The sequence below is a fragment of the Meleagris gallopavo genome, chromosome 1 (genome assembly GCF_000146605.3).
Source record: "Meleagris gallopavo isolate NT-WF06-2002-E0010 breed Aviagen turkey brand Nicholas breeding stock chromosome 1, Turkey_5.1, whole genome shotgun sequence".
NCBI classification, from domain to species: domain Eukaryota; kingdom Metazoa; phylum Chordata; class Aves; order Galliformes; family Phasianidae; genus Meleagris; species Meleagris gallopavo.
Window position 1 is genome coordinate 163156887 of NC_015011.2, and position 22284 is coordinate 163179170.

Below are 22284 nucleotides of genomic sequence, written 5' to 3' on the forward strand. Positions count from 1 at the left end.
GTTCGCAGCGAAGCTGGGCAGCCGCTCCCGTCACGTCCCAACAACCTGCGTGGCCTCAGGGCGTTCTCCTGAGCCCTCGGTTCATCATCGTGGAGCTGCGTTTCTTGTGGCCTCTGGTTTTGATCGGGTTCATTCATAGGTGCTGTCACCGCTGTCGGTTCCTGGTACACAGCCACAGCGTGGCTGAGGCTGGCAGGGCACTCTGGGTCCCTCTGCTCCAGCCCCTCTGCTCTGGCATGAACACCCAGAGCAGGGTGCCCAGGGCCACGTCCGGGCAGCTCTGGGACATCCCCAAGGAGGAGTCCCCACAGCCTCTGTGAACTTGTGCCAGTGCTCCATCCCTGTACAGCACAGAAGGGCTCCTGGTGTTCAGAGGGACCCTCCTGTGCTCCAGTTTGTGCCCACAGCCTCTGGTCCTTCCATCAGACACGACTGACAGAGAGCCTGGCTCTATTCATTTGCACAATTTCCAACTGCTCCGGCAGGCAGCATCAATCCAGGAACAGCATTTAGAAGCTCAGTGATTTGTTGTTGCCATGGAAGATGTGTTCTCCCACCCAATTATAAAATGTCAGGCTCTGTTAAAGCAATGAGTTATTTATGAATGCTCGCTTGCTGCTGTGTCTACAAGGGAAAGTTCAGGTTGGATGTTAGGAAAAACCTTTTCTCCAAAAGAGTGGAGGTGCACTGGCACAGGCTCTCTGGAGGTGTTCAAGAAATGTGCAGATGTGACACTGAGGAACATGGGTTAGTGGGCAAGCAGGGATGCGGTAACAGTTGAACTAGATGATTTCAGAGGTGATTTCCAGCCTTGATGGCTCTGTGAAAGGATAATAAAATTACAGAATCATAGAATGGCCAGAGTTGGAAGGGAGCTCGAGGATCATGAATTTCCACCCCCCTGCCACATGCAGGGCCACCAACCTCCCCATTTAATACGAGACCAGGCTGCCCAGGGCCCCATCCAACCTGGCCTTGAACACCTCCAGTGACGGGGCATCCACAACCTCTCTGGGCAGCCTGTGCCAGCACCTCACCACTCTCTGTTGTTTCCATATTTGAAGAGGATCATTTTGCAGGTTATAATACCATATAGTTATCCAAGTTAGCTATTAGCAAGTGTTTGAAAGGTTGCAATAACAAAGGAGAGAGAGTAAGCCAATTCCTTCCTGAAATACACCTGTTAAATTTCATGCTTCCTGGTTCTTCTTTTATGTCAGCTGTCAGTAACTGCATGAGTAAAAGTTGGCAGATATCCAGAATGATTTTAGGAGGATGTCCTGCTGTTGGAGGGTGTTCTCAAGCTCTCCAACAGCTTTGAAACAAGACAGGTGACACATTTGACAGTTGGGACAATGGGAATGCAAAGACATTAAGGGCTCTGGCTGTTTTTAGCTTTTGATGAAGTGGGTTAGGACAGCAGCTCTTCAGCTGTTGGAAAAGGAAGCTCAGTAGTGGCCACTCGAAAATCCCCAGCTGCCTATTTTGGGGAAAGGGTATATAGATAGTGAGCAAGATAAGTCAGGCTGTGTTTTAATCATAGAATGGCTTAGGTTGAAGGAGACTCTTTATTTTCAACCCTCCTGCCACAGGCAGGGTTGCTGCCCATGAGATCAGGCTGCCCAGGATCCCATCTGATCTGGCTTTGAAAGCTTCTAGGTACGGGGCGTGCACAGCTTCTCTGGGCAGCCTGTGCCAGGGCCTCACCACCCTCTGAGTAAGGAGTTTCTTCCTAACATCTAATGCAAATCTCTCCTCTTTTAGTTTAAAGCTATTCTACCTTGTCCTGTAACTTTCAAACCTGCATAGAATGTTGATCCCTCTCCTGCTTGTAAGCTCCCTTCAATTACTGGAAGACTGCAGTGAGATCTCCAGAGCGCCTTCTCTTTCCCAAGATGAACAAACTTAAATCCCTCAACCTTTCTTCACAGGAGAAGTTCTCCAGTCTTCTGAGCATCTTTGTGTCCTCCTCTGGACCCATTCGCACAGCTCCACGTCCTTTTTGTGCCGGGGGCCCCAGGCCTGGACACAGTACTCCAAATGGAGCCTCACTAAGGCAGAGCAGAGAGGGACAATCCCCTCCCTCACCCTCTCCCTGCTGCCACCCCTCTGTTGATTCAGCCCAGGATACTGCTGGCCTTATGGGCTGTCTCGTGTCCAGCAGAATTCTCAAGTCTTTCTCCACAGGGCTGCTCTTAGTGACTTCTCCCAGTCTGTACTCATATCTGAGATTGCCTCAAACCAGATGCAACACTTTGCACTTGGCTTTGTTGACCCTCACCAGGTTCTCATTTGCCCACTTTCTGAGCCTGTTCAGGTCCCTCTGGATGACGTCTCTTCCTTCTGTTGTGTCAACCGTACCACTCAGCTTGGTGTCATCAGCAAACTTGCTGAGGGTGTCTCAGTGCCACTCTCTGTGTCACTGATAAAGATGTCGAAGAGCACCAATCCCAAGACAGATCCCAAGACAATTTAATGTGAGAAACTGCTCGTCATCAGTTTCTACCTGGGCATAAAGCATTGACGACAACCCTCTGGCTGTGACAATTCAACCAATTCTTTATCCACCTAATAGTCCAGCCTTCAAATCTGTATCTCTGCAATTTAGAAATCAGGATGTGGTGTGGGGACATGTCAAAGGCCTTGGCCCTTGCCTTTGATGTAGCCTTGGCCTAAGGCTCTGGTTTTTTAACATGTGAATCCTGGTTGTTCTTTCTTTGCCAGAATGATATTATAATGAACATTTTACTGAGTAAGCAACCTTATAGAGAGCTGCCAGGTTGTTTTTAACACTGTTCTCTGCTTTTATATTATTCATATTATTCATATTCTCAGCACTAGGAAACATGCTTCAGTTGTCAAGTGAATCGAAAAGGTCTTATCCTAACAAAGATCACAAAACAGTCTTTGTTCTGCTAAACTGTTCTCAGTGTATAAGCTGATTAATGATCTCTAATTGTATTTACATAAGATTTCTCACAATTTGCATGTTTCCATATTTTTATTGCTTAGGAAAAAAAAAAAATCCTGGTGGGTAAGAACTCCTGTTCAACAGGAACTATTCTTCCAAAAATCCTTTCTTTTTTGCTTGTCACACACTATTTTGGATGCCTGCACTAAAAGTAAATGCCAGCAGTTTTCTCACATTGAAGCTTTGGAATGTGTTACTGTACTTGAGCTGGGTGTACCAACTTCTAAGCTGTCTGACTGAAGCTTTTGTGTGTTTGTGAGCAGCTTCCCATTGAAGATTTATGCAGCCTGACATCCCAGTCATTGACTGTTGCACTGACAGCTGCAGTGCCAGAATCCACAGAAGATGTTCTCCTGAAAGGATTTGCCATGCTGGGGATGGAGAATGAAAGAATTGAAACAGCACAGCAGGTAAATGATGCTGGAGAACCAGCAGTCTTCAGAGGGTTCTTTAAATAACTGTGTCTCCTGCACACTTTTTGGAGGCCATGTTAAATTTTTTTGGTCTGTTTTCAAGATGTGTGAAGGAACATGGGGGAAAAACATCGTTGAAGTCTGAGCTTTTGAGTAATGGATACTTTTTCCATTTTAAGTGAATATATGAGAGTAAGGTATATCTTTGGTGTGGCTCATAATGTAGAAGAATGGCAGCTCGCCCCAGTTTTTAATGTGACAGCTCTGTTGGTTCTTTGTGCAAATAAGAAGAGATGAAGTTCACTCCTTTTCATTTTAATTTAGTGTTAGAGTTGTATTTTCTCTTGATTAATAATTAAGTTGTTGAATGTCTCTGCTTTTAACAGAAGCTCATCTTCTGAATTCCTATTTCATAAATCTGTGGTGGTTTCTTTTTATAACTGGTTTTATTGCATGTGAGGTGTGTGTTGTTCTCACCATAAAATCTCTTCCAGTTCTTCTCCTGGTTTGCTCAGCTGCAGACACAGATGGATCAAGATGAAGGTGCCAAGTATAGGTACGTGTTCTTCCTCAGTTCCTTTTGATGTAAGTAACTTAAATCCTGAAAGACTTATTTGTGTCCATATAATCTTAACACACGTGCAGGTTCACCTGCTAGGTAATTCTGCAACAGCTGATGCTTTTGAAGGCTGAATGCGCTGCTGTCATCCTGAAGGCTGTTGCTGTTGTGGCAGAACAGTGAAGAGACACAGATTTCCTTTGGAACTGCCTAGTATATTAATCATAGAGTCACAGAATGGGCTGGATTGTAAAGGATCACAATGATCATCTAGTTTCAACCCCCCTGCTATGTGCAGGGTCGCCAACCACCAGACCAGGCTGCCCAGAGCCACATCCAGCCTGGCCTTGAATGCCTCCAGGGGTGGGGCATCCACAACCTCCTTGGGCAACCTAGGCTGTAGACAAAGGCAAGCTAAGAGCTATCCTGTGCCTTTTCTGCTGCCACTGGTGTTGAAATGCCGTTCTCTGAGGGAGGCTCTGGGCCACAGATGTTGGTGGTGGTCATTTCTGCTGTCACCCTTCACCATTGACTGTATGTGTGAGGTTGTATCTGCATTGCCAGCATTCCTTGACGCTTTCTTCAGCTCCACTTCTGAGGCATGCCATTCTCATCTATTCTTGTCAACTGACTCTTCCATCAGCCTCTGAAGAGCCCCTTCCCACTGACTTTTGTGTTATACCTCAAGAGTGTTATACCTCAAGGCTGAATGGCTCAGGCAAATCTGCAGATGGCCTCTTCAGAAACAGACCCAATTTGAAACTTAACTTACCCTTGGCTATGAAGAGATGATGCTGAAGTCCTTCTCTTGTTTTTCCATTTAGCTTTGCTCTGTCTCTTCCTCTTGTTCTGACGTTTCAGGACGTGGCATTTCCTAAAATCAGAGCTTTAAGCATATGCTGAGCCTGTGCTCAGATCATTAAACATGTAAAGAATGAATAAATGTAAATGAATAAAGCCTCATAGAGTGGTTTGTGGGGTGGCCAATGTGTAATTATCTGCACGAGACCAGAGGAGCAGAAGTGGTTCTTTGCCTGATTGCATGAGATTAATCAGAGCTGTGAATCTACATGCTGCTCTGTATGTGGTAAAGAAGAACTCAGAAGTTTTAGCTGACACCAGGAGTCATTCATGTTAACTGATGTTTAAGTCAAACGGTCCACTTGACATTAGAGTTTGTCATCACTGAGCCTTAGACAGGCTTGGTGACATTAGATACAAAGTCTTTTTCATTTAGGCCTCTTTCAGTCCTCATGCTAAGTTTTAACTCTCTGGTTGACTGCAGCTACTTTAGGAGAGTAAAGTCATTTCTAAATGGAAACTGAAAATTGCCTTAGTGGAAGCAAGGTGGGTAGAATTTAGCTGTGGGCAGTAGCCTGCAGTAATTGCTACGTTTGTGTTGTCCATCCAAACATTCTTTGCGTGCTGTAGACAAGCTGAAATGCGTGTTGCTTCATTCTCTGTAGTTTTGCTGTAAGGGATGCCAAGGCAGTGGAGTCACTGCAGTGGCTATTTCAAGAGTTTCTTTATTTCTAGAGGTCGTGAAACATCTGCTTGACATACACACTTGTTTGGTGTGAATCTTTTATTCCCCGAGACAAATTAACACTAGGAAAGCTAGTGCCAGTTTCCACGTAGGCAGTTGGATTTAGAAGGGAAGGGAAGGGAAATTTTACTTGTTTACTTGTTTCCTGATGATTCTCTTTTTTCTAGGCAGATGAGGGATTACTTGTCCGGCTTTCAGGAGCAGTGTGATGCTATACTGAATGATGTGAATAGTGCCCTTCAGCATCTGGAATCACTGCAAAAACAGTATCTCTTTGTGTCCACGAAGACAGGAACGCTGCATGAGGCGTGTGAACAGCTTTTGAAAGAGCAGGTGAGCTTTGGTGGGAAGATTACTGGAAGCTTCTGATGTACCATAAACCAAAGGTTTTCTTCCTTATGCTGCAGAGATTTGTGAGCTATGCTGGCAATCCCTCCATTTGCTTTGGACCACCTTTACAGTGTTTACAGCAAGCTTTGTTGAGATTAATAATTCGTGTCATTTACAGACATATTTTGAGCTGTTTTTGTGGAGAAATATTCTTTTTCATTTTCTAGCTTATTTCCCAGGTATTTTCTTTCTTTGCTTAAATTATTCCATCAGTGATATAGGGAACATGCTTTCTTAGGCCTTGGAATGTCAGTGGTGCAAGGGTGTCTTGAGGCATGGTATAGCTTCAGAACTTGTAACTGTAAGAGATCCTGCTCCAAAATTAGTCTCAATCGTTGTTTTTCTGACATAGCAGATAGGTAGGAGCTCATCTGTTACTTATGCTGAAATTGCTTAAATAAATGTTTAAAGAAAGAAGTACCTGGTAGAGAGGGATGCTAGAGAAGATTTGTTATCTCTTCTGAGAACAAAAACATGAGTGATTTTTTTGGGGACGTGCTGCTCTCATTTCCACTTATAACGGTAGTAGTGCATCTTTGTGAATAAAACCACTGACCTTTTCAAGGTAACTGATAGAAGAAAGTTCTTAAATCAGAGAATCACAGAATGGCCTGGGTTGAAAAGGACCACAATACTGATCTAGCTTCAACCCCCCTGCTGTGTGCAGGGTCGCCAACCACCAGACCAGGCTGCCCAGAGCCACATCCAGCCTGGCCTTGAATGCCTCCAGGGATGGGGCATCCACAACCTCCTTGGGCAACCTGTTCCAGTGTGTCACCACCCTCTGTGTGAAGAGCTTCCTCCTGATATCTAACCTGAACCTCTCCTGTCTCAGTTTAAAACCTTTCCCCCTTGTCCTATCACTATCCACCCTCATAAACAGCCATTCCCCCTCTTGTTTATACGCTCCCTTCAAGTACTGGAAGGCCACAATGAGGTCTCCCCAGGGCCTTTTCTTCTCTAAGCTAAACAAGCCAAGTTCCCTCAACCTGTCCCCATAGGAGAGGTGCTCCAGCCCTCTGATCATCTTAGTAGCCCTCCTCTGTACCCTCTCTAAGAGCTCCCTGTGCTTTCTGTACTGGGGGCCCCAGGCCTGGACACAGTAGAAGCCCAGATGTGGCCTCCCAAGAGCTAAGTAGATGGGGACAGTCACCCCTGAATACACAGGTCAGAATTAGAAACAGCAATTACAGCGTCTAAATTGGTGTAAAGTCCCTATTTTGTACGTGGTGAGGGATTTTTGTTCAGGTAAAAATAATGTATGCATCAGCATATAGCCCCAACAACTTTTGTCCTGCTGTGTATTTGCTGGATAGCGTGGGCTGCTTCAGTGCATGTGGAAGCAGGATCAATGTATTGAAAGAGAAAGTAGCTTCTAAGTTATCGTCTCTGCAAATCTATTCTGACCTTTTCTGCATTTTTGTAGATGATTTGAGATACTCAAAACTGGAAAAAGGAGAACTCTGAACTGCTCCAATCCTGTAATACAGGTCTCTTAGAGTTCTCTGAAATAATGACAGCACAGCTATGTGTATGCAGGAGTACCTATGGAATGCTGATAAACTCACAGAGCAGACATTTTTGAAAGTTATGTGTCTTTCTCTGCTATGAGAGAAAGCAAGTGTGAAAGAGAAGAGCAAGCATGCATACACTGCTGCATTCTTCATCTTTTATTCTATGTGTTCGGGTGCAGGTTATTTGGAGCTGGTTAACACTGATGTGTGCTGAGAGCATTTGAAGTCTTAGTTTTGTAGAAAAGGAGGCTGAATGTTTCTTGTATATATAAATTGCATGCTAACTTACTGATTTTCTGTATTTTACTGGGTTTTTTTAATAGTCAGAACTTGTTGACTTGGCTGAAAACATCCAGCAGAAGCTGTCGTATTTCAATGAGCTGGAGAACATCAACACAGTAAGTATTATTGCACTGTTAAGAGCATTAGTAAATGAAAAGTGTACAAATCTTTTGAGCTTCGTCACTAAAACAAAGTTGCATTGATTCTTGCAATGATACTTTGTCTTTTTTCCAAAGAAACTGAACTCCCCTACCTTGTCTGTGAACAGTGAAGGATTCATTCCCATGCTGGCTAAGCTTGATGATTGTATTGCATATATTTCATCGCATGTAAGTAACTCTCAGTTGTTTTTTGTTAAATCTTAAGTTTCACAGCTAGGTATTCAAGCAGGTTTTATTTTCCTCTAGAATATTCTGTCTGCCAGTAAGAATGCAGAGATGACTGTTTATACATGTAAAATTTTTTACTGGATATACTTAATATTCTGCTTGATTTTAATAAAATGCTGCCTTTAGTGTGTGGAAATTAGCATTTCTAGCTAGTAAAATAGTATTTTAATTTTTGATAAACTTTTAACTCTTCTACTGTTCTTATTTCAAATGGGTTTCTTATTTCTTTCAGCCAAATTTTAAAGACTATCCTGTATATTTGACTAAATTTAAACAATGCCTTCTGAAAGCTATGCACCTTATCAAGACATACACTGTGAACACACTGCAAAACCTCACAAGCCAGTTAATGAAAAGGGTAAGGTGAAACAGTAAGTGGTAACTTGAGCTGCACTGAAATGTGCAGTGTAATACTGTACAGTTTTCTTCTGTGTTTTTTTGCCTGGTTGGCCTGTTGGCCTGGTTTGTGCCCAGTAGCTCTGAATCAGCCACAGTACATGCTGCAGTTTGTGTTGACAAATGATAAGGGTGCATGATTGAAAAATGGAACTGTGGGGGGTCAGCTTTGGAGGTCATGGAGAATACTTTAAGGGTTAATGCAAGAACTGAGAATCAGAGGATAACAAAGAAAGAGGGATTGCAGGCATTTTTAATGAAAGCTGTTGCTGAAGGATACCCTCAGAGTAAAGTTGGTTAAATGGTGCTGATCGTGTTCCATGTTCAGTTTGTGGGTGTTTTGCTTACTTCTCTGAAACTTCTAATGTTTGTATCTGCTAGAATTGGTTGTGGTCAAGTGTTGAGTTTTGTTATTGCAGCACCACAGAGATGTTGTAAGGGATGAAAAAAGGCTGATGAGAACTAATGTTGTTATGCCTCGTATGCAAGTGTTTTAAACATTCTGGACATTCTGGTCTGTGTTTGTTGAAGGAAGATCAGGTTGCTCACAAGAAAGGCAGAAGAGTTTTCCTGTCCTCATTTTGTTTTGAAGAAAGGACACTTGCTTCTTTTGATGTCATAAGGAGATAAGGGGAAGTAAACTGCTAGCTATACAGGATTTCTGTTGTGCCTGTAAGTGCTGGAATTCTTGCAGATTTTAACTGTGTGCCCAGCTGATCTGAGGAGCTGCAGGAGCAAGTATCTCAAAATCTGACCATCTGGAACTTGAGTGTGACCTGAAATTTAGCTTCTCAGCTTTGGGATTGATAGGTACAAGGGAAATTTTGTTCCATTGTTGTACTGCAGACCGAAGAACAGCAGTCAGTAGTACTGTGGCAGATCCAGAGAAAGCTGTTGGCTCTGGTGGAGAATGCCTTAATTACTGAAAGTAACTTTTGCTATAGAAACTGTTGATTGAAGCTTTCAGTGTGGCTTTTGTTTTGTCTGGCTTGATCAGAGTTCTAAAAGAAGCATACTTTTCTAGGTGGAAAGTGCTGAAGACAGTAAAAATGCAGGTCTTTGTTTTAGAGCCTAATCATCTCAGCCAGTTAATGCTGGAAGCCAAATACAGTATTTTCCATTTTAACCAATTCTTCATCTCTTTTTTTTGTTTTGTTTTGTTTTGCAGGATCCTTCAGCAGTGCCAAATTCTGACAATGCCTTCACGTTGTTTTATGTAAAATTCAGAGCAGCTGCTCCCAAAGTCAGAGTAAGTAGATTGGCAGGTAACTTAAAAATAAAGCTCTGAAATGGGTTTTGAGCTTATTAGTAGTGTGAATGCAAGGATTGCACAGTAACTATCCAAGGAAAAAAATAATTCTAAGCTATTTTCCAGTGATTACAAATATTCATTTACTGACAGTGACTTCTTTGTTTTTTGTTGAGTAGGCTCTTATTGAGCAAGTAGAGCAAAGATCTGAAAAGATGCCAGAGTGAGTATGTCTACAGATTTTTTTTCAACTATTTTAAGTTCTTAAAATCTTTATTTTAGTTAAAATAGTTTAACACATTGCTTCTTTAAAACAAAGTGTGCCCAGGTGGCCAAGAGGGCCAGTGCCATCCTGGCCTGCATTAGAAATAGTGCAGCCAGCAGGAGGAGGGAGGTGATCATCCCCCTGTACACAGCACTGGTGAGGCTGCACCTCGAGTATTGTGTTCAGTTTTGGGCCCCTCACTACAAGAAAGACATTGAGGCCCTGGAATGTGTCCAGAGAAGGACAGCGAAGCTGTAAGGGGTCTGGAGCACAAGTCTTATGGGGACTGGCTGAGAGATCTGGGATTGTTCAGTCTGGAGAAGAGGAGGCTCAGGGAAGACCTTATTGCTCTCTCCAACTGCCTGAAGGGAGGTTGTGATGAGGAGGGATTTGGTCTCTACTCCCAGGCAACGGACAGGACCCGAGGAAGTGGCCACAAGTTGTACCAGAGGAGGTTTAGAGTAGACATAAGGAAGAACTTTTTCTCTCAGAGAGTGGTCAGGCACTGGAATGGCTGCCCAGGGAGATGGTGGAGTCGCCGTCCCTGGCAGCGTTCAAGAGGCATCTGGATGAGGAGCTGTGAGATATGGTTTAGTGCTTGTGGTAGCAGTGGTGATGGGAGGATGGTTGGACTAGATGAACTTGTAGGTCCTTTCCAACCTTGTGATTCTATGAAGCTTTAGAAACCAACATGATGTAGATTCCAAAGTGGTTATTAGAATGAAGGTTTTGTTTACCAGAAAGTGATCGTTAGGGTGCATTTACTGTTCTAATTTCTCTGTTGTCTGATAGGTATCAACAAGTTCTCAATGAAATCCATCAGTGTTACCTTGACCAGAGGGAACTTTTGCTTGGTCCAAGTATCTCCAGCACTGTTACAGAGTTAACCAGTCAGAACAACAGAGACCATTGTGCTCTGGTAGGCGTAGAGTGATTACCTGTTGATTTTCATATATTTTCATTTCTACTGTTTTTCTCTTCTCTCAGTAAAAGTCATTTACTTAATTCAACTGTTTACATACAGAATCATGAAAATTATGTGTGTTTTTGAACCATATGAAGTACCTATTAGTATTTTCAAGTATCTTGTGAAAGATTCTTCTGAAAAAAACTTTGCTACAAACCTCACGCAGGGGTTACTTAAATTTCATCAGAAATGAAAAGGGTCAGAAGTTCCACAATGAGCTTCTTGAATTTCACACAGCTTCAGTTTAATCACAGCAGCAGTTATGTAATACATGTCCTTTGGTGCTGATGCAAGGGAAATCATTAAATAGTCAGCTGTTTGTGCTTGTCTGAATGCAGGTGCGAAGTGGTTGTGCCTTCATGGTCCACGTATGCCAGGATGAGCATCAGCTTTACAATGAGTTCTTCACGAAACCGACACCAAAACTGGAGTAGGTGGTACATGCTGTTTTTGTTTTCCTGCATATAGTATTTACTGTCCTGTGATAAAGCATTCAGCATTACCTGGCAAATGGTGATATTGAAGCAGTTTGGTGAGAACCAGCAAGAAATAAAATCTTAGATTATTTTATGCATCAGAATTTGATGTTCCTGTCTTGTTTTTTGTTTGTTTGTTTGTTTGTTTTGCTTTTCTCCTTCCAGCTGCTAATTTACATTCTCCTTAAGAAACTCCAATAATGTAAATGTCTAAAAGAATACACAGTTGCTTTGGAAATAACTGTAGAAGTTTACACATTTGAACCAAATCAGCGAAGAGTTACTGTGGTTATGATGCTACTTCTTTAACTTAAGAAGAAGCTGTTCCTTGAGAAACTTAGGTCTCATGTGAGACATGCTCAAGATTTGGGCTCAGCTGGTTGAAGAGAGAATTTAGCTAACACAGTCGAAATCCTAAAGTAAATGTCCTTCATTGAAATGTAGAGTGTTCTTCAGAAATTTCATAGCTAGTGCACTGTATATCAAGAATAAGAAAAAAAGCTTCTGATTATTTTTGAGTCAATTAAATGTAGTTATCTCCCTTCATTAAAAAAAAAATATATATATTTCCCTTTCTTTCTTAAAACTAATTAAGATGTTTTGAGGAAAGTGTTTCAATGTATAGGTACCTCATTAGCTTTTTCTTAGGTGCATAATAAATAAGCTCATTTTTTTCTAAAACACAGAGGTGCTCTGAAGAAATAATAGTAAGGTGTCTGTATACAGATGTAAGAGTCTTGACAAGAGTAGAGATTCGGATTGACAAGAGAAGAAATTGAATGTTATATTTAATAAGGCTGATGAAACTTTCTGCTTTTAGCCTAAGAGGGGTTACTGTTTTACCAAGTTGCTTGTAAAGCTTCAGAATGCTCAAAGGGAGATGTGAAAAATGTTTTCCTCTGAACATTCACCCATTGTTCAACCCTGAAAGGAACTGAGGTGTCCTTTTACTGTTGTCAGAAATTCCTCTTGAATTAAAAATATATATGTACAGTGCAGTACATACATATTTACTGTACTGTAAATGCTTAATTATTCGTAGTGTTTGTATTTGCTAAGGAGCTAATTGGGAGATTAGCTGATAAATCTGAAAATTCAAATAATCCGTGACTAACTAAGTGATCATTGAACAACAGTAATATCTAGAGCTAACTGTGCTGGTCCCCTAACTGAGAAATGCATCAAGTTGAACGAGCGTAGAAGTATTTAACCAGTAGAACAAAGTGCAATTCTTAATGTTTCGTACTGTGTTGATTTCATAGTGTTGGTTTATATTGGGAAGTGTGTCCTGCAGTGTTAGAAACAGTTACAGTAGGGGTTACCAAACTTTTCCTCCTGTGTGCATCCATCTTCATGTGCTCATAGTTCTGATGAAAGGCTGAGTGGTTGGAATCAGATGAATCCTTGCTAGTGGAGAATAGGGGGTATGATTGTGAGCTCAGCACAAGCATTTCTTTATACAGAAGCTTGGTAAACCAGGTGAGGCCATTTACTCTTTTTGTTCTTGTTTGTTTGATTGCCTTAGAATTCAAAATTGTACTTCCATTTTAAAGTCTTCTGCATCTCTTAGGAGACTTGTTAGAAAATCAGGGGGTTGTTCTTTAAGCAGTTCTTTATTAAGACTTCTATGATAACATGTTTTCTCATCCTCATTTAAAAAAAATTTGCCATAAAAATAACTTGTATTTGTGATATGATTTTAGTTTGTTATTGTGGGATCCTGAAAGTGTTTTGCTGTGTTTAATTTTTATTTCATAGTGAACTCTTGGAGAAGCTGTGTCTTTCATTATATGATGTCCTGCGGCCAATGATCATCCATGTTATTCACTTGGAGACTCTGTCTGAACTCTGTGGGATCCTCAAAAATGAGATGCTTGAAGATCATGTACAGAACAATGGTAACTCAGATGGAATCTGATTCCTCTTCACAACCTTCTTAATTGACACAATCCTTCATTTGCATAGGCAACAATCTCCCTAGACTTTCTTTTCTCTCTAATGAGCCTTAAATGTGTAAAACTTATGGTAGGGTTATTTGAACTAAATTATAATTTTTTGTGCTTATAACAGGTCTGTGCTCTATGAGTCTGTTCTGTCTTCACTTAAATTAGTAGACTGGTGTTACAGAGTACTATTTTCTCTAGATTTTTTACACATAAAAGTAAACATTCACTCAGTGTGCATCCGTGCTCCAAGACTGATTTAAATAAATCTTTTCAAATGAATAAGTTGCTTTACTTGGCTCTGCTGAAGCATCATCCATATAGAGCTTTGTGTATGCATGATGATAAAAGGAATGCACACCTGTTTTTTTTTTCATTCTCCTTGACACAGTGATTCTCAGACTAGAAATTGGAACTTCAGCTGTGAAGTTGATAGAGATTTTGGAGTTTTAAGTGTTAATGTTCTATTAGAAGTGAGATGACCATAAAGTTAATAATATCTGGCAACTCATTTCCTTTCTCATTACCAGTGTGTAATGGAATAATTTCTCAGTCTTGCACCAAGTGATAAATAGAACTCATACTTGGCAACTGGTGTATAACACAGAGTAGCTCTTTGTGTTTGGAGCCATGAAGGATTGCTCATATTCCTTGAAGTGGGATTGTAACATAATCTGGAATGAGGAAAAAACATGTAACAGGGTCTTTAGCTCATCTTGAGAAGTTATTGTCTGCTACTTAAACTCAGGCTGCTGCAATAGTTCTGAAGCTGGACTTGAGCTGCTTTGAGTCATCTGCTCTATAGTGTAGACAGGTGTGTTAGCTTATCAGCCTTTTGATAGCTGTACTGCAGGCATTGGCTGTGGAAAAACCAAAGCAAATAGGTTGGGTATGCAGGCAGAAATGCCACTGATGAACCTAGTTTTTAAGCAATCCAAAATACTTAACTTTAACATGAGTCTGATGTTGTGAGATCCCATATTCACATGTGATGTGAGTTTGGAGAGCTAAAATGGCTGCAATATCAGAGTCACAAATTTGTCTGCGTGCCACTATTCCCAGAATGGTCTGACTTCTGCAGTCAGTCAGTTTTGTGCCAGTTTTACATTGCTGATGCCTAAACTTCTGCATCTGTAAAGTTGTTGTGTAGTGAAATTCACAGATTTGTGTCTTTCTTTTTATAACCTTTGTCAGCTGAACAACTAGGTGCATTTGCTGCCGGCGTCAAGCAGATGTTAGAAGATGTACAAGAACGTCTTGTCTACAGGACACATATTTACATTCAGACTGATATCATAGGCTACAAACCTGCTCCAGGAGATCTTGCATATCCTGACAAGTTGGAAATGATGGAGGTATAGGATTACATTTTATTGCCCTTGGTTTAGTTATCCTTGTATATACACTTGTGTGGTATTTTGTTTCTGTTTTTCAGGTTTGTTATTACTGGCACTATGAAAGTGTCACCTTTTTTCTGTCAGAGAGTGGTCAGGCACTGGAATGGCTGCCCAGGGAGGTGGTGGAGTCGCCATCCCTGGCAGTGTTCAAGAGGTGTCTGGATGAGGAGCTATGAGATATAGTTTTGTAGCTTGTGGTAGCAGTGGTGATGGGAGGATGGTTGACCTAGATGATCTTGTAGGTCCTTTCCAACCTTGTGATTCTATGATTCTACTGATTAAATTATGTTCTCTTCGTAAGTTTCCAAGTTGTCAGTGGATTGAGTTGACAAAGAATGACAATTCCAGCATGGCCTGGCGAGATTCATATTTCATTTTTCCATTCTGCTTTACTTTTATGTACCAGAATAGCTGGCAATCTTTACAAATCAAAGGACTTCATTGCAGCTGAGAAGTCAGTATGTTGTTTGATTTCAGAAACAGAGTGTTACTTAGCTCTAAATCTTCTGTGTTTTATGTGTGTTTGTATTTCTGTGGGCTGGAAGAAAATTTTGTCTAAGTGGACCTGGTGCTGTTCAATTATTGCCTCTAAATTAACATTCATGCCAAATTCAAATTGCTATCATCTTGTTTTATACATGTTTATAGCATTTGCTATGTTACAGTTCATGCCTTCGTGATGATAGATGACGTTAATAGGATTTTAGGAAAGCATTTACAAATCCTGAAGCTAGTGAGTTTAATGGAATCCTTGGCCTTTATGCTGGAAGTTTAATGACCAATAAGTTTTTGAAGAGAAGTCCAAACCAGTAATTGAGAAGCCCACACAACGTAACTAAATGGGATCAGACAGTGATCAGAAGTGCTACCAGTATAACTGTTTGGAGCATGGTATTTCTTACTAAAGTGAATATAACTGGGTGAACAAACGATCTGGATGATTTTATGTTAGCTATGACTTCTGTAGACAGGTCTCTGTACTGCTTGCCTCTGCAAGATCTTATTTTTTAGCAGGAGTTCTGTGGCTGTTTGCTTAGGAAGAGGAGGAAAGTGATCTGTACAGTTCATTTTAGAGAGCAGTGATGCTGTTCTTCACGTGTCCTCACACGACTCCATTTTTTAATCTGGTTTTGGGATTCATTTTGTTGTTTGCTTGCTTTTTATATCTCAAAACCTTATTTTTCAGAGAGACCTTATGACTGACTAAATGAATTATTAAAATGTTAAAAGCACAGGGCAGGAGTGTTTGTTGTGCTGTTCTACTCTAATATTAATGGAGTGCTTTGCCCATTCTTGCTGCCTGCAGTTGCTTTAGAGCAGACCCAGAGGTGAAAAAGGTTGAAGTGTGGAAGTGTTGAAAGCTTTTTGTTGAACTCCTGCAGGGAATAAACTGGAGAGCACTTCAGGGCCATCTGCACCTAACATTTATAGCAATAAAGCCATCATAGAGATTATCTGTATGAAATCCAATTAAGTGTCGGATTGGGTTCCCCTGTTCTGAGCTTTTCTTTCTAGGTGTATCGACTGGTTAATCTTTGGAGATCAGGAAAAACAGGCAAAGTGGAAAGAAAAGTGCTTTACATGCCTCTGGGTAGTGCTTGTGAATCTTAAATTGGCTTGGAAGTGTTTCAGTTACTATTTTGGAAACAGCTGTCTCTACTTAGTTTGTTCTCATTTCTTTGGTGAGCTGAATATAGTTGATTTCTTTGGCAATTTAGTTCTCTTTTCTCTATTGTAATGAAAACAGCATAATCCAGTTTAAATAATAAATATCATATAGTTTGTTTTGTGTTATATCTTCCTCTGCAGCAAATTGCACAGAGCTTAAAAGAGGAACAGAAGAAGCTGCCATCTGAAGCTTCATTTTCAGATGTCCGGCTAGAAGATCCCGAGTCCTGCAATTTAGTTAAATCTGGTATGAAATATATCTCACTTTGTCAAATTAACTGATTGGGATTATTTACCCTTCAAAGTGTCTCTTTCTCATTCCTGTGCCTGCAGGAGCAGCTGAAGTGACTGACAAGTAGCCTAGGAACCTCAAACCACCAGCTAAAGTCTTACAGGCCTTCTAATTACTGTGACAATAAGTATTTTGTTGTAAAAGGGAGAAGGATATTGCTACGGTGTTATTGACTTAGATATTGCCCAAGATTTTAGGAGAAAAAGAAAATAATGCGGGGCTTCTGTCAGGTGCTGTGAAAATCTGTCTTGAGCATAAAGAGGTGTCAGAAGTTATCCAGGAGGAGAACTTTTTTTTTACACCCTCCTCACTGCAATAGAAATGGTGTTCAAAGCCTGCTCTTTCTACAGCTGTTAAATTCATGCAGAATCATGCTCTATAGAAAAAAAAGCATGAAAAAATAAAATGGATGGAATGTTTTTGGTTTTTTTTTTCCTTCTGGGTAAGTTGTGTAGTTCTGTGCTCACAAACATTTTGTTTCCACACTTGTCTGTAATTGAGCATTTCAGCTGCTGAGCTGAGGAAGGGGAGTCATTGGAGACATGCTTGTAAAATTAATTCCTTCAGAAAGGTGAAGTTGGGCCATCACTGAAAACAAATATTCGTGTCTTTCACAGCTGTGTGCCTCATTATACATCAGTAATCTAGTTCTGTCCTGTTCAGAGGGAGAAAGACCAATGGAAGTGGTTGAGGCATCATTCCTGGAGGTGTTGAAGAAACATTTAGATGTCGTACTGAGGGACATGGTTTAGTGGGGAGATATTGGTGGTAGGTGGATGGTTGGACTTGATGATCTTGGAGGTCTTTTCCAACCTCGATGATTCTGTGATGTTGTATTATTGTGGAGTCAGTGTGAAGTGCAGTCAGTGCTGCAGTTGGAAGGATGGATGGGGGATGGCTTTGTTATTCATGCATGAATTTTACTTTTAAATAGGTTCAGCGGAATCCCTTAATCCCAGACAGCAGTCCACCATCTCACCAGCAGATCTGCACGGCATGTGGTACCCTACTGTCAGAAGGACCCTTGTGTGTCTCTCCAAACTGTACAGATGTATAGACGTATGCAAAAACTCTTCTCATCTTTTAAGTGAAGTGAATATTTCAGTCTAAAAGGAATGGGCAGTTGTTGGCCTCTGTCACCTCTTATTGGTCTTCTTTGCTTTATGTAAAACACGTGGACTGACAAATTTTAGTCAGTATTTCCAAGTCAATTTTGTGCTTGTAGAATGAGAAAAAAGTATGCTGGCCTGTACATCCATTCCTTTTGCTATTACAAATGTATTTTCAGTATGTGATGCTTAAGATACGTAAACCAAAGTTGAGGAGTGACGCAGAAAAGGCAGAATAGAAAGCTCTGGCTCACTTATATGGAATGATCCTGTTGCTGAAATCCCTGGATGGATGTGCTTCTTGCTGTGTACTTTTCAGGACCTCAGACAGGATCATGTTTCTTTCTGATTTAAAAATGCTGGCTCTATTGCTTTTCTATTTTGAAGATGTTCCTCACGTTTTTTGTTCCATGTCTTCAAAAACATAGGGTACTGACCCAGCAAACAATGTTTACATTATCCACAGTTTAAGACAGAGGAAATCTTCATGTCTAACAGAAATAACTGTAGTATTTACTTCACAAGTATTTTGAGGTTTTTGTCTGTCACTTAACAGCTAGTAAGTCTGAGAAACACACTGTGAATGTTCTTGCTTCTCTCTATGTCTTCTTTCTTAATATATGCTTAATGCATCTCACGATATCTTTGATAGGTGTTGGGTGAAACTGCCTGCAGTGTGGTATTTACTTAAAAAGAAACTGGAAAATATTAATGTTTCATTGCTTTATCAATCTCATTAAACATAAGTGGTTATTTGACATTGTTTTTGGCTAGAAACCTGGAGAAGGGGTGACTTTTGAATCGTTGATGCAGTTCATTAACAGTGTGTTAATCAATACGCCCTGCCTGCATCCTTTTGGTAGGAGAAGAAGTAAATGAAGTGGTACTGGCACCTCTTGGGACAGTTGGGGCTGCCATGTACTGTGTGGAAGCGCTGGCAGAGGCTGCCTGTATTCATGGGGCTGGCTCTGCCATGCAGTGTAGCTGCTGCAGCTTGCTCAGAGTGCCCCCCAGGCCATGGCAGCTGTCGTGTTTCTTACTAGCCTGGCCCAAATGCAAAGTACTTTGGCTTTGCTTAGGGTTAAACTCATTCAAATGATCTCACACCTGTCGCAAGTTTAAATTTTACACACATGTGCTTGCCTTGAGAAGTAATGTTCATGCATGTGGGCTGTCAGTGTGTTGGTGGAACAGACTCAGGTGCAGATCCAAGTTGAGGGTGGATTGGGGAATACTTTTGGTGTGTGCTTGTATCCAGTGTGAGTGCTGTAGCAAATTGCTATGTATCAAAGCTTTAGCCTGTTGTATCACATTTAGACAAGGTGTTTATAGCTTAGTGATCTAGAGTTTTATCTACTGATAAGCATAACTTTTGCAAGTCTCAGCTCTAAATTCTGCTGAAGCTTTGCTGATGTTTTTTTGTCTGATTTCCTCTTCCCTGCAGAGGGCAGTGTTTCAGGGATTATCACAAGAAGCCTTATCTGCCTGTGTCCATTCACTGCTTGGAGCTGCTGATTCTATCAGCAAAAACAAGGTCAGAATCTGTGCTTTGGGCTTAGCTGTTTGTGTTTTTTTTTTTTCTCTTTACACCATGTACATGGCCTAAAGCCATGAAGCAGCTGTGCAGAATTCCATTGAAATCTTAGTGAAGGCATGTTGCTCTGTCCCCCGAGACATGCTGGAATTGCTAGTGCTTATTTATGGTTAATAAATTCACATGCAAGCCTATCTGAAAAGGTAAAATACACATCATAGCAGTCGTGTTTACAGACTGCAGCAGCTCATGTGAATTTAGTCAAGTGATACCTGAACAAGCATTCTACTGCAAGTTTCTTCTACTTGTTTATTGCCATTGCCTGTTATTCTTTTCTCTTTTTCTCTGCCTCTGTTTTTTGAATTTTCAAAAATCTTTCCAAGTGTTAACATCACTGGAAAGATAGGATAAGTATTCTTTGCTCTGAACTGTCCAGAATCAAAAGGTTTGATCTGGCATTTGTTGCTTAGAATTCAGAGCAGTTTCATCGAGTCATTTTTACCTTACATGCTACTTCATGTGATTGTGTTATACCTTTTGATTGTTTTGTGGGTTTTTTTATTAATATTAGAATTTATTTATTGCAAATACTGCAGTATTTGCTAATTCCTGGCAGCCAGGAAATAAAATTTATTTTAAAAACAATAGAGAAGTCTTGATAGGCTAAACTTGTAGGATTTTTCCTAATAGACAGTAAGTATTTAGTAATGAAAAATAAGTAATTGTTATTCAAATGATTGTGAAGTATTTCTTTTTAGTGTCCCTTGAAGAACAGAACCTATTACACGTAGTACCTCTAAAAATAAGTTCAAGCCACATTTCCTTCTTGCTTAATCATATAACTATTTCTTACATAACTAATACAGGTTTCTGCAGCTAATTATCCATTCCAGCATATCAGAGACTGAAACTGTTCCCACAGTGGGCCCTGCTAGGAGCTGTACCACCTTGCTATCGATGCATGTTAATATAACATTATTTGATGAAATTCTGCACGTACAAACAAAAAAGAACCTCAGTAAACCATTCTCTCACGTATTTTTAGTCAACGTTTCTGTGTTTTAAAACTGTAGCTTTAAACCTGGTTTCTTTACTTTCTCATTATATCATGTCAAGTTCTGTTCCAGCCTGCAAAGGCAAATGCGAATTCTTGAGTCCTCCCCCATTTACCTCAATGAGCCATGAACTTGGAAGATGAAAAACTACGTGCAGTATAAAGCACATAGCTAAAAAAACAAGCAGTGCAAAACTAATAGTCTCAGTGGTGTGAACTTGGCCTTGTTTTATTCTTTATATCTTTGCCATACAGTGTAGAAATTAAGCTTTGCATTTAATGATATGAGAAAAATGCCTCGTAAGATCTTTGCACAGTAGCATGGTTAATGTTTCTCTAATAATCTTGATTAGCTGCCTTTTAGGCTTTTTAATCATCTCAATGATGAAAAACAATCTTACAGCCTCAAGTTTTTCAACTTTATGTGAATTACATGAAATACTTCCTGTCCTTTATGAAGAATAATTTTGTGTCTTTCAAAAAGTGGATGCCTGTGGCTAACGTGGGCACAATGTAATGTAGCTCTATAATCTCTATTTTCCAACAAATGTGAATAAAATTTGCTTCTGTAGAGCAGAGTAAATGAGCAGTAAATATACTGCTTGGAGCTTGTCAATGCTGGAATGTAGTTAATGGCACTGCAGACTAATAGAAAGATCCTATTAGTAAGATTATTGGTACTTGTTAGAGGAAGGTAGCTAACACAAGTGAAGGTATTGAAATTGTTCTTTTCACTTAATGGTTGCTCTTCACGTGTAATGCATATGTTTTTTCTTGTTATGCTTTAGACCCAGGTTGATGGACAGCTTTTCTTAATAAAACACCTTTTGATTCTTCGTGAACAAATTGCTCCTTTCCACACTGATTTCACCATTAAGGAAATTTCCCTGGACCTTAAGAAAACTAGAGGTACTGAGCAGTTGCTGGCCACAGAATGGGATGAGATCATCCTCCATTCCTGTGCTAGCAGAAGTTCTGGGTTTATTTTATGTTCACCTGCAATGACCTGTATGCTTGTTCTAATCTCTTGTGCTTTGTTCTTATTTTCTCTGGAAAGAAAGCCAACAAACTGACCAGCCAACAAACTACATTCTTTGATTAAGGGCAATTTGTGATGTATCTAACAAATTCTTTATTTTTGTGTGGAATGCATTCAACTGCTCATTGCTGCTAACCTAACTTACTTATCCACTCCCTTTTAAAAATGTCAAAGTAATCTATGCTTCTGTTGCTCAGAAATGTTTTTACCCTTTTCTGATCTTTTCAGTGAGAATGTTTTGTTACTTCAGTTTAGCAGGTCAGTTTTAAAAAAAAAAACATAGTTGACTTGCCTACAACAAATTAAGTTTTCCTGGACTTTTCTGTGAGGTTTCATTTAGGAAAGAACTCGTGTTGCATGTCCTGTAAGCAGTATTGGTTTTATGTAGCAGTCATGTCTGCTGTAGGAAAAATAGAGAGTAATGGCCATAGTCATGGTTTTTAAAGTTGTACTGGGGTTCCTTAGTAAAAGGCAGAAAAAAAACCTTTAAATATAGCAAGGAATACTTGTGGACTACAAGAGTAATGGGGAAGCATTACATGGGAAGTTTGGAGAAGAGAAGGCTCTGAGCAGACCTCATTGTGGTCTGCCAATACTTGAAGGGAGCATAGGAAAGGAGGGGGAACAGCTGTTTACGAGGGTGGATAGTGATAGGACAAGGGGGAATGATTTTAAACTGAGACAGGGGAGGTTTAGGTTAGATACTGGGAGGAAGTTTTTCACACAGAGGGTGATGACACACAGGAACAGGTTGCCCAAGGAGGCTGTGGATGCCCCATCCCTGGAGGCATTCAAGGTCATGCTGGATGTGGCTCTGGGCAGCCTGGTTGG

The 22284-nt window shown here is 40.5% G+C and overlaps 1 protein-coding gene across 1 annotated transcript in view; it reads left to right on the top strand.

The window, feature by feature from the left end:
- Nucleotides 1–22074, top strand: part of COG3 (component of oligomeric golgi complex 3) — a 22722-nt gene extending 648 nt beyond the window's left edge. Inside the window, exons 2-17 of the mRNA XM_010728864.3 lie at nt 3214–3381; nt 3879–3940; nt 5657–5822; nt 7717–7791; nt 7912–8004; nt 8297–8422; nt 9629–9709; nt 9889–9932; nt 10767–10893; nt 11280–11371; nt 13176–13315; nt 14555–14715; nt 16567–16672; nt 17652–17776; nt 19271–19360; nt 21203–22074. Coding sequence (XP_010727166.1) covers nt 3214–3381; nt 3879–3940; nt 5657–5822; nt 7717–7791; nt 7912–8004; nt 8297–8422; nt 9629–9709; nt 9889–9932; nt 10767–10893; nt 11280–11371; nt 13176–13315; nt 14555–14715; nt 16567–16672; nt 17652–17776; nt 19271–19360; nt 21203–21487 — 1941 coding nt within the window. The 3' untranslated portion in view covers nt 21488–22074. The remainder of the gene's footprint in view (nt 1–3213; nt 3382–3878; nt 3941–5656; nt 5823–7716; nt 7792–7911; nt 8005–8296; nt 8423–9628; nt 9710–9888; nt 9933–10766; nt 10894–11279; nt 11372–13175; nt 13316–14554; nt 14716–16566; nt 16673–17651; nt 17777–19270; nt 19361–21202) is intronic.
- The last annotated feature ends 210 nt before the right edge of the window (nt 22075–22284 follow it).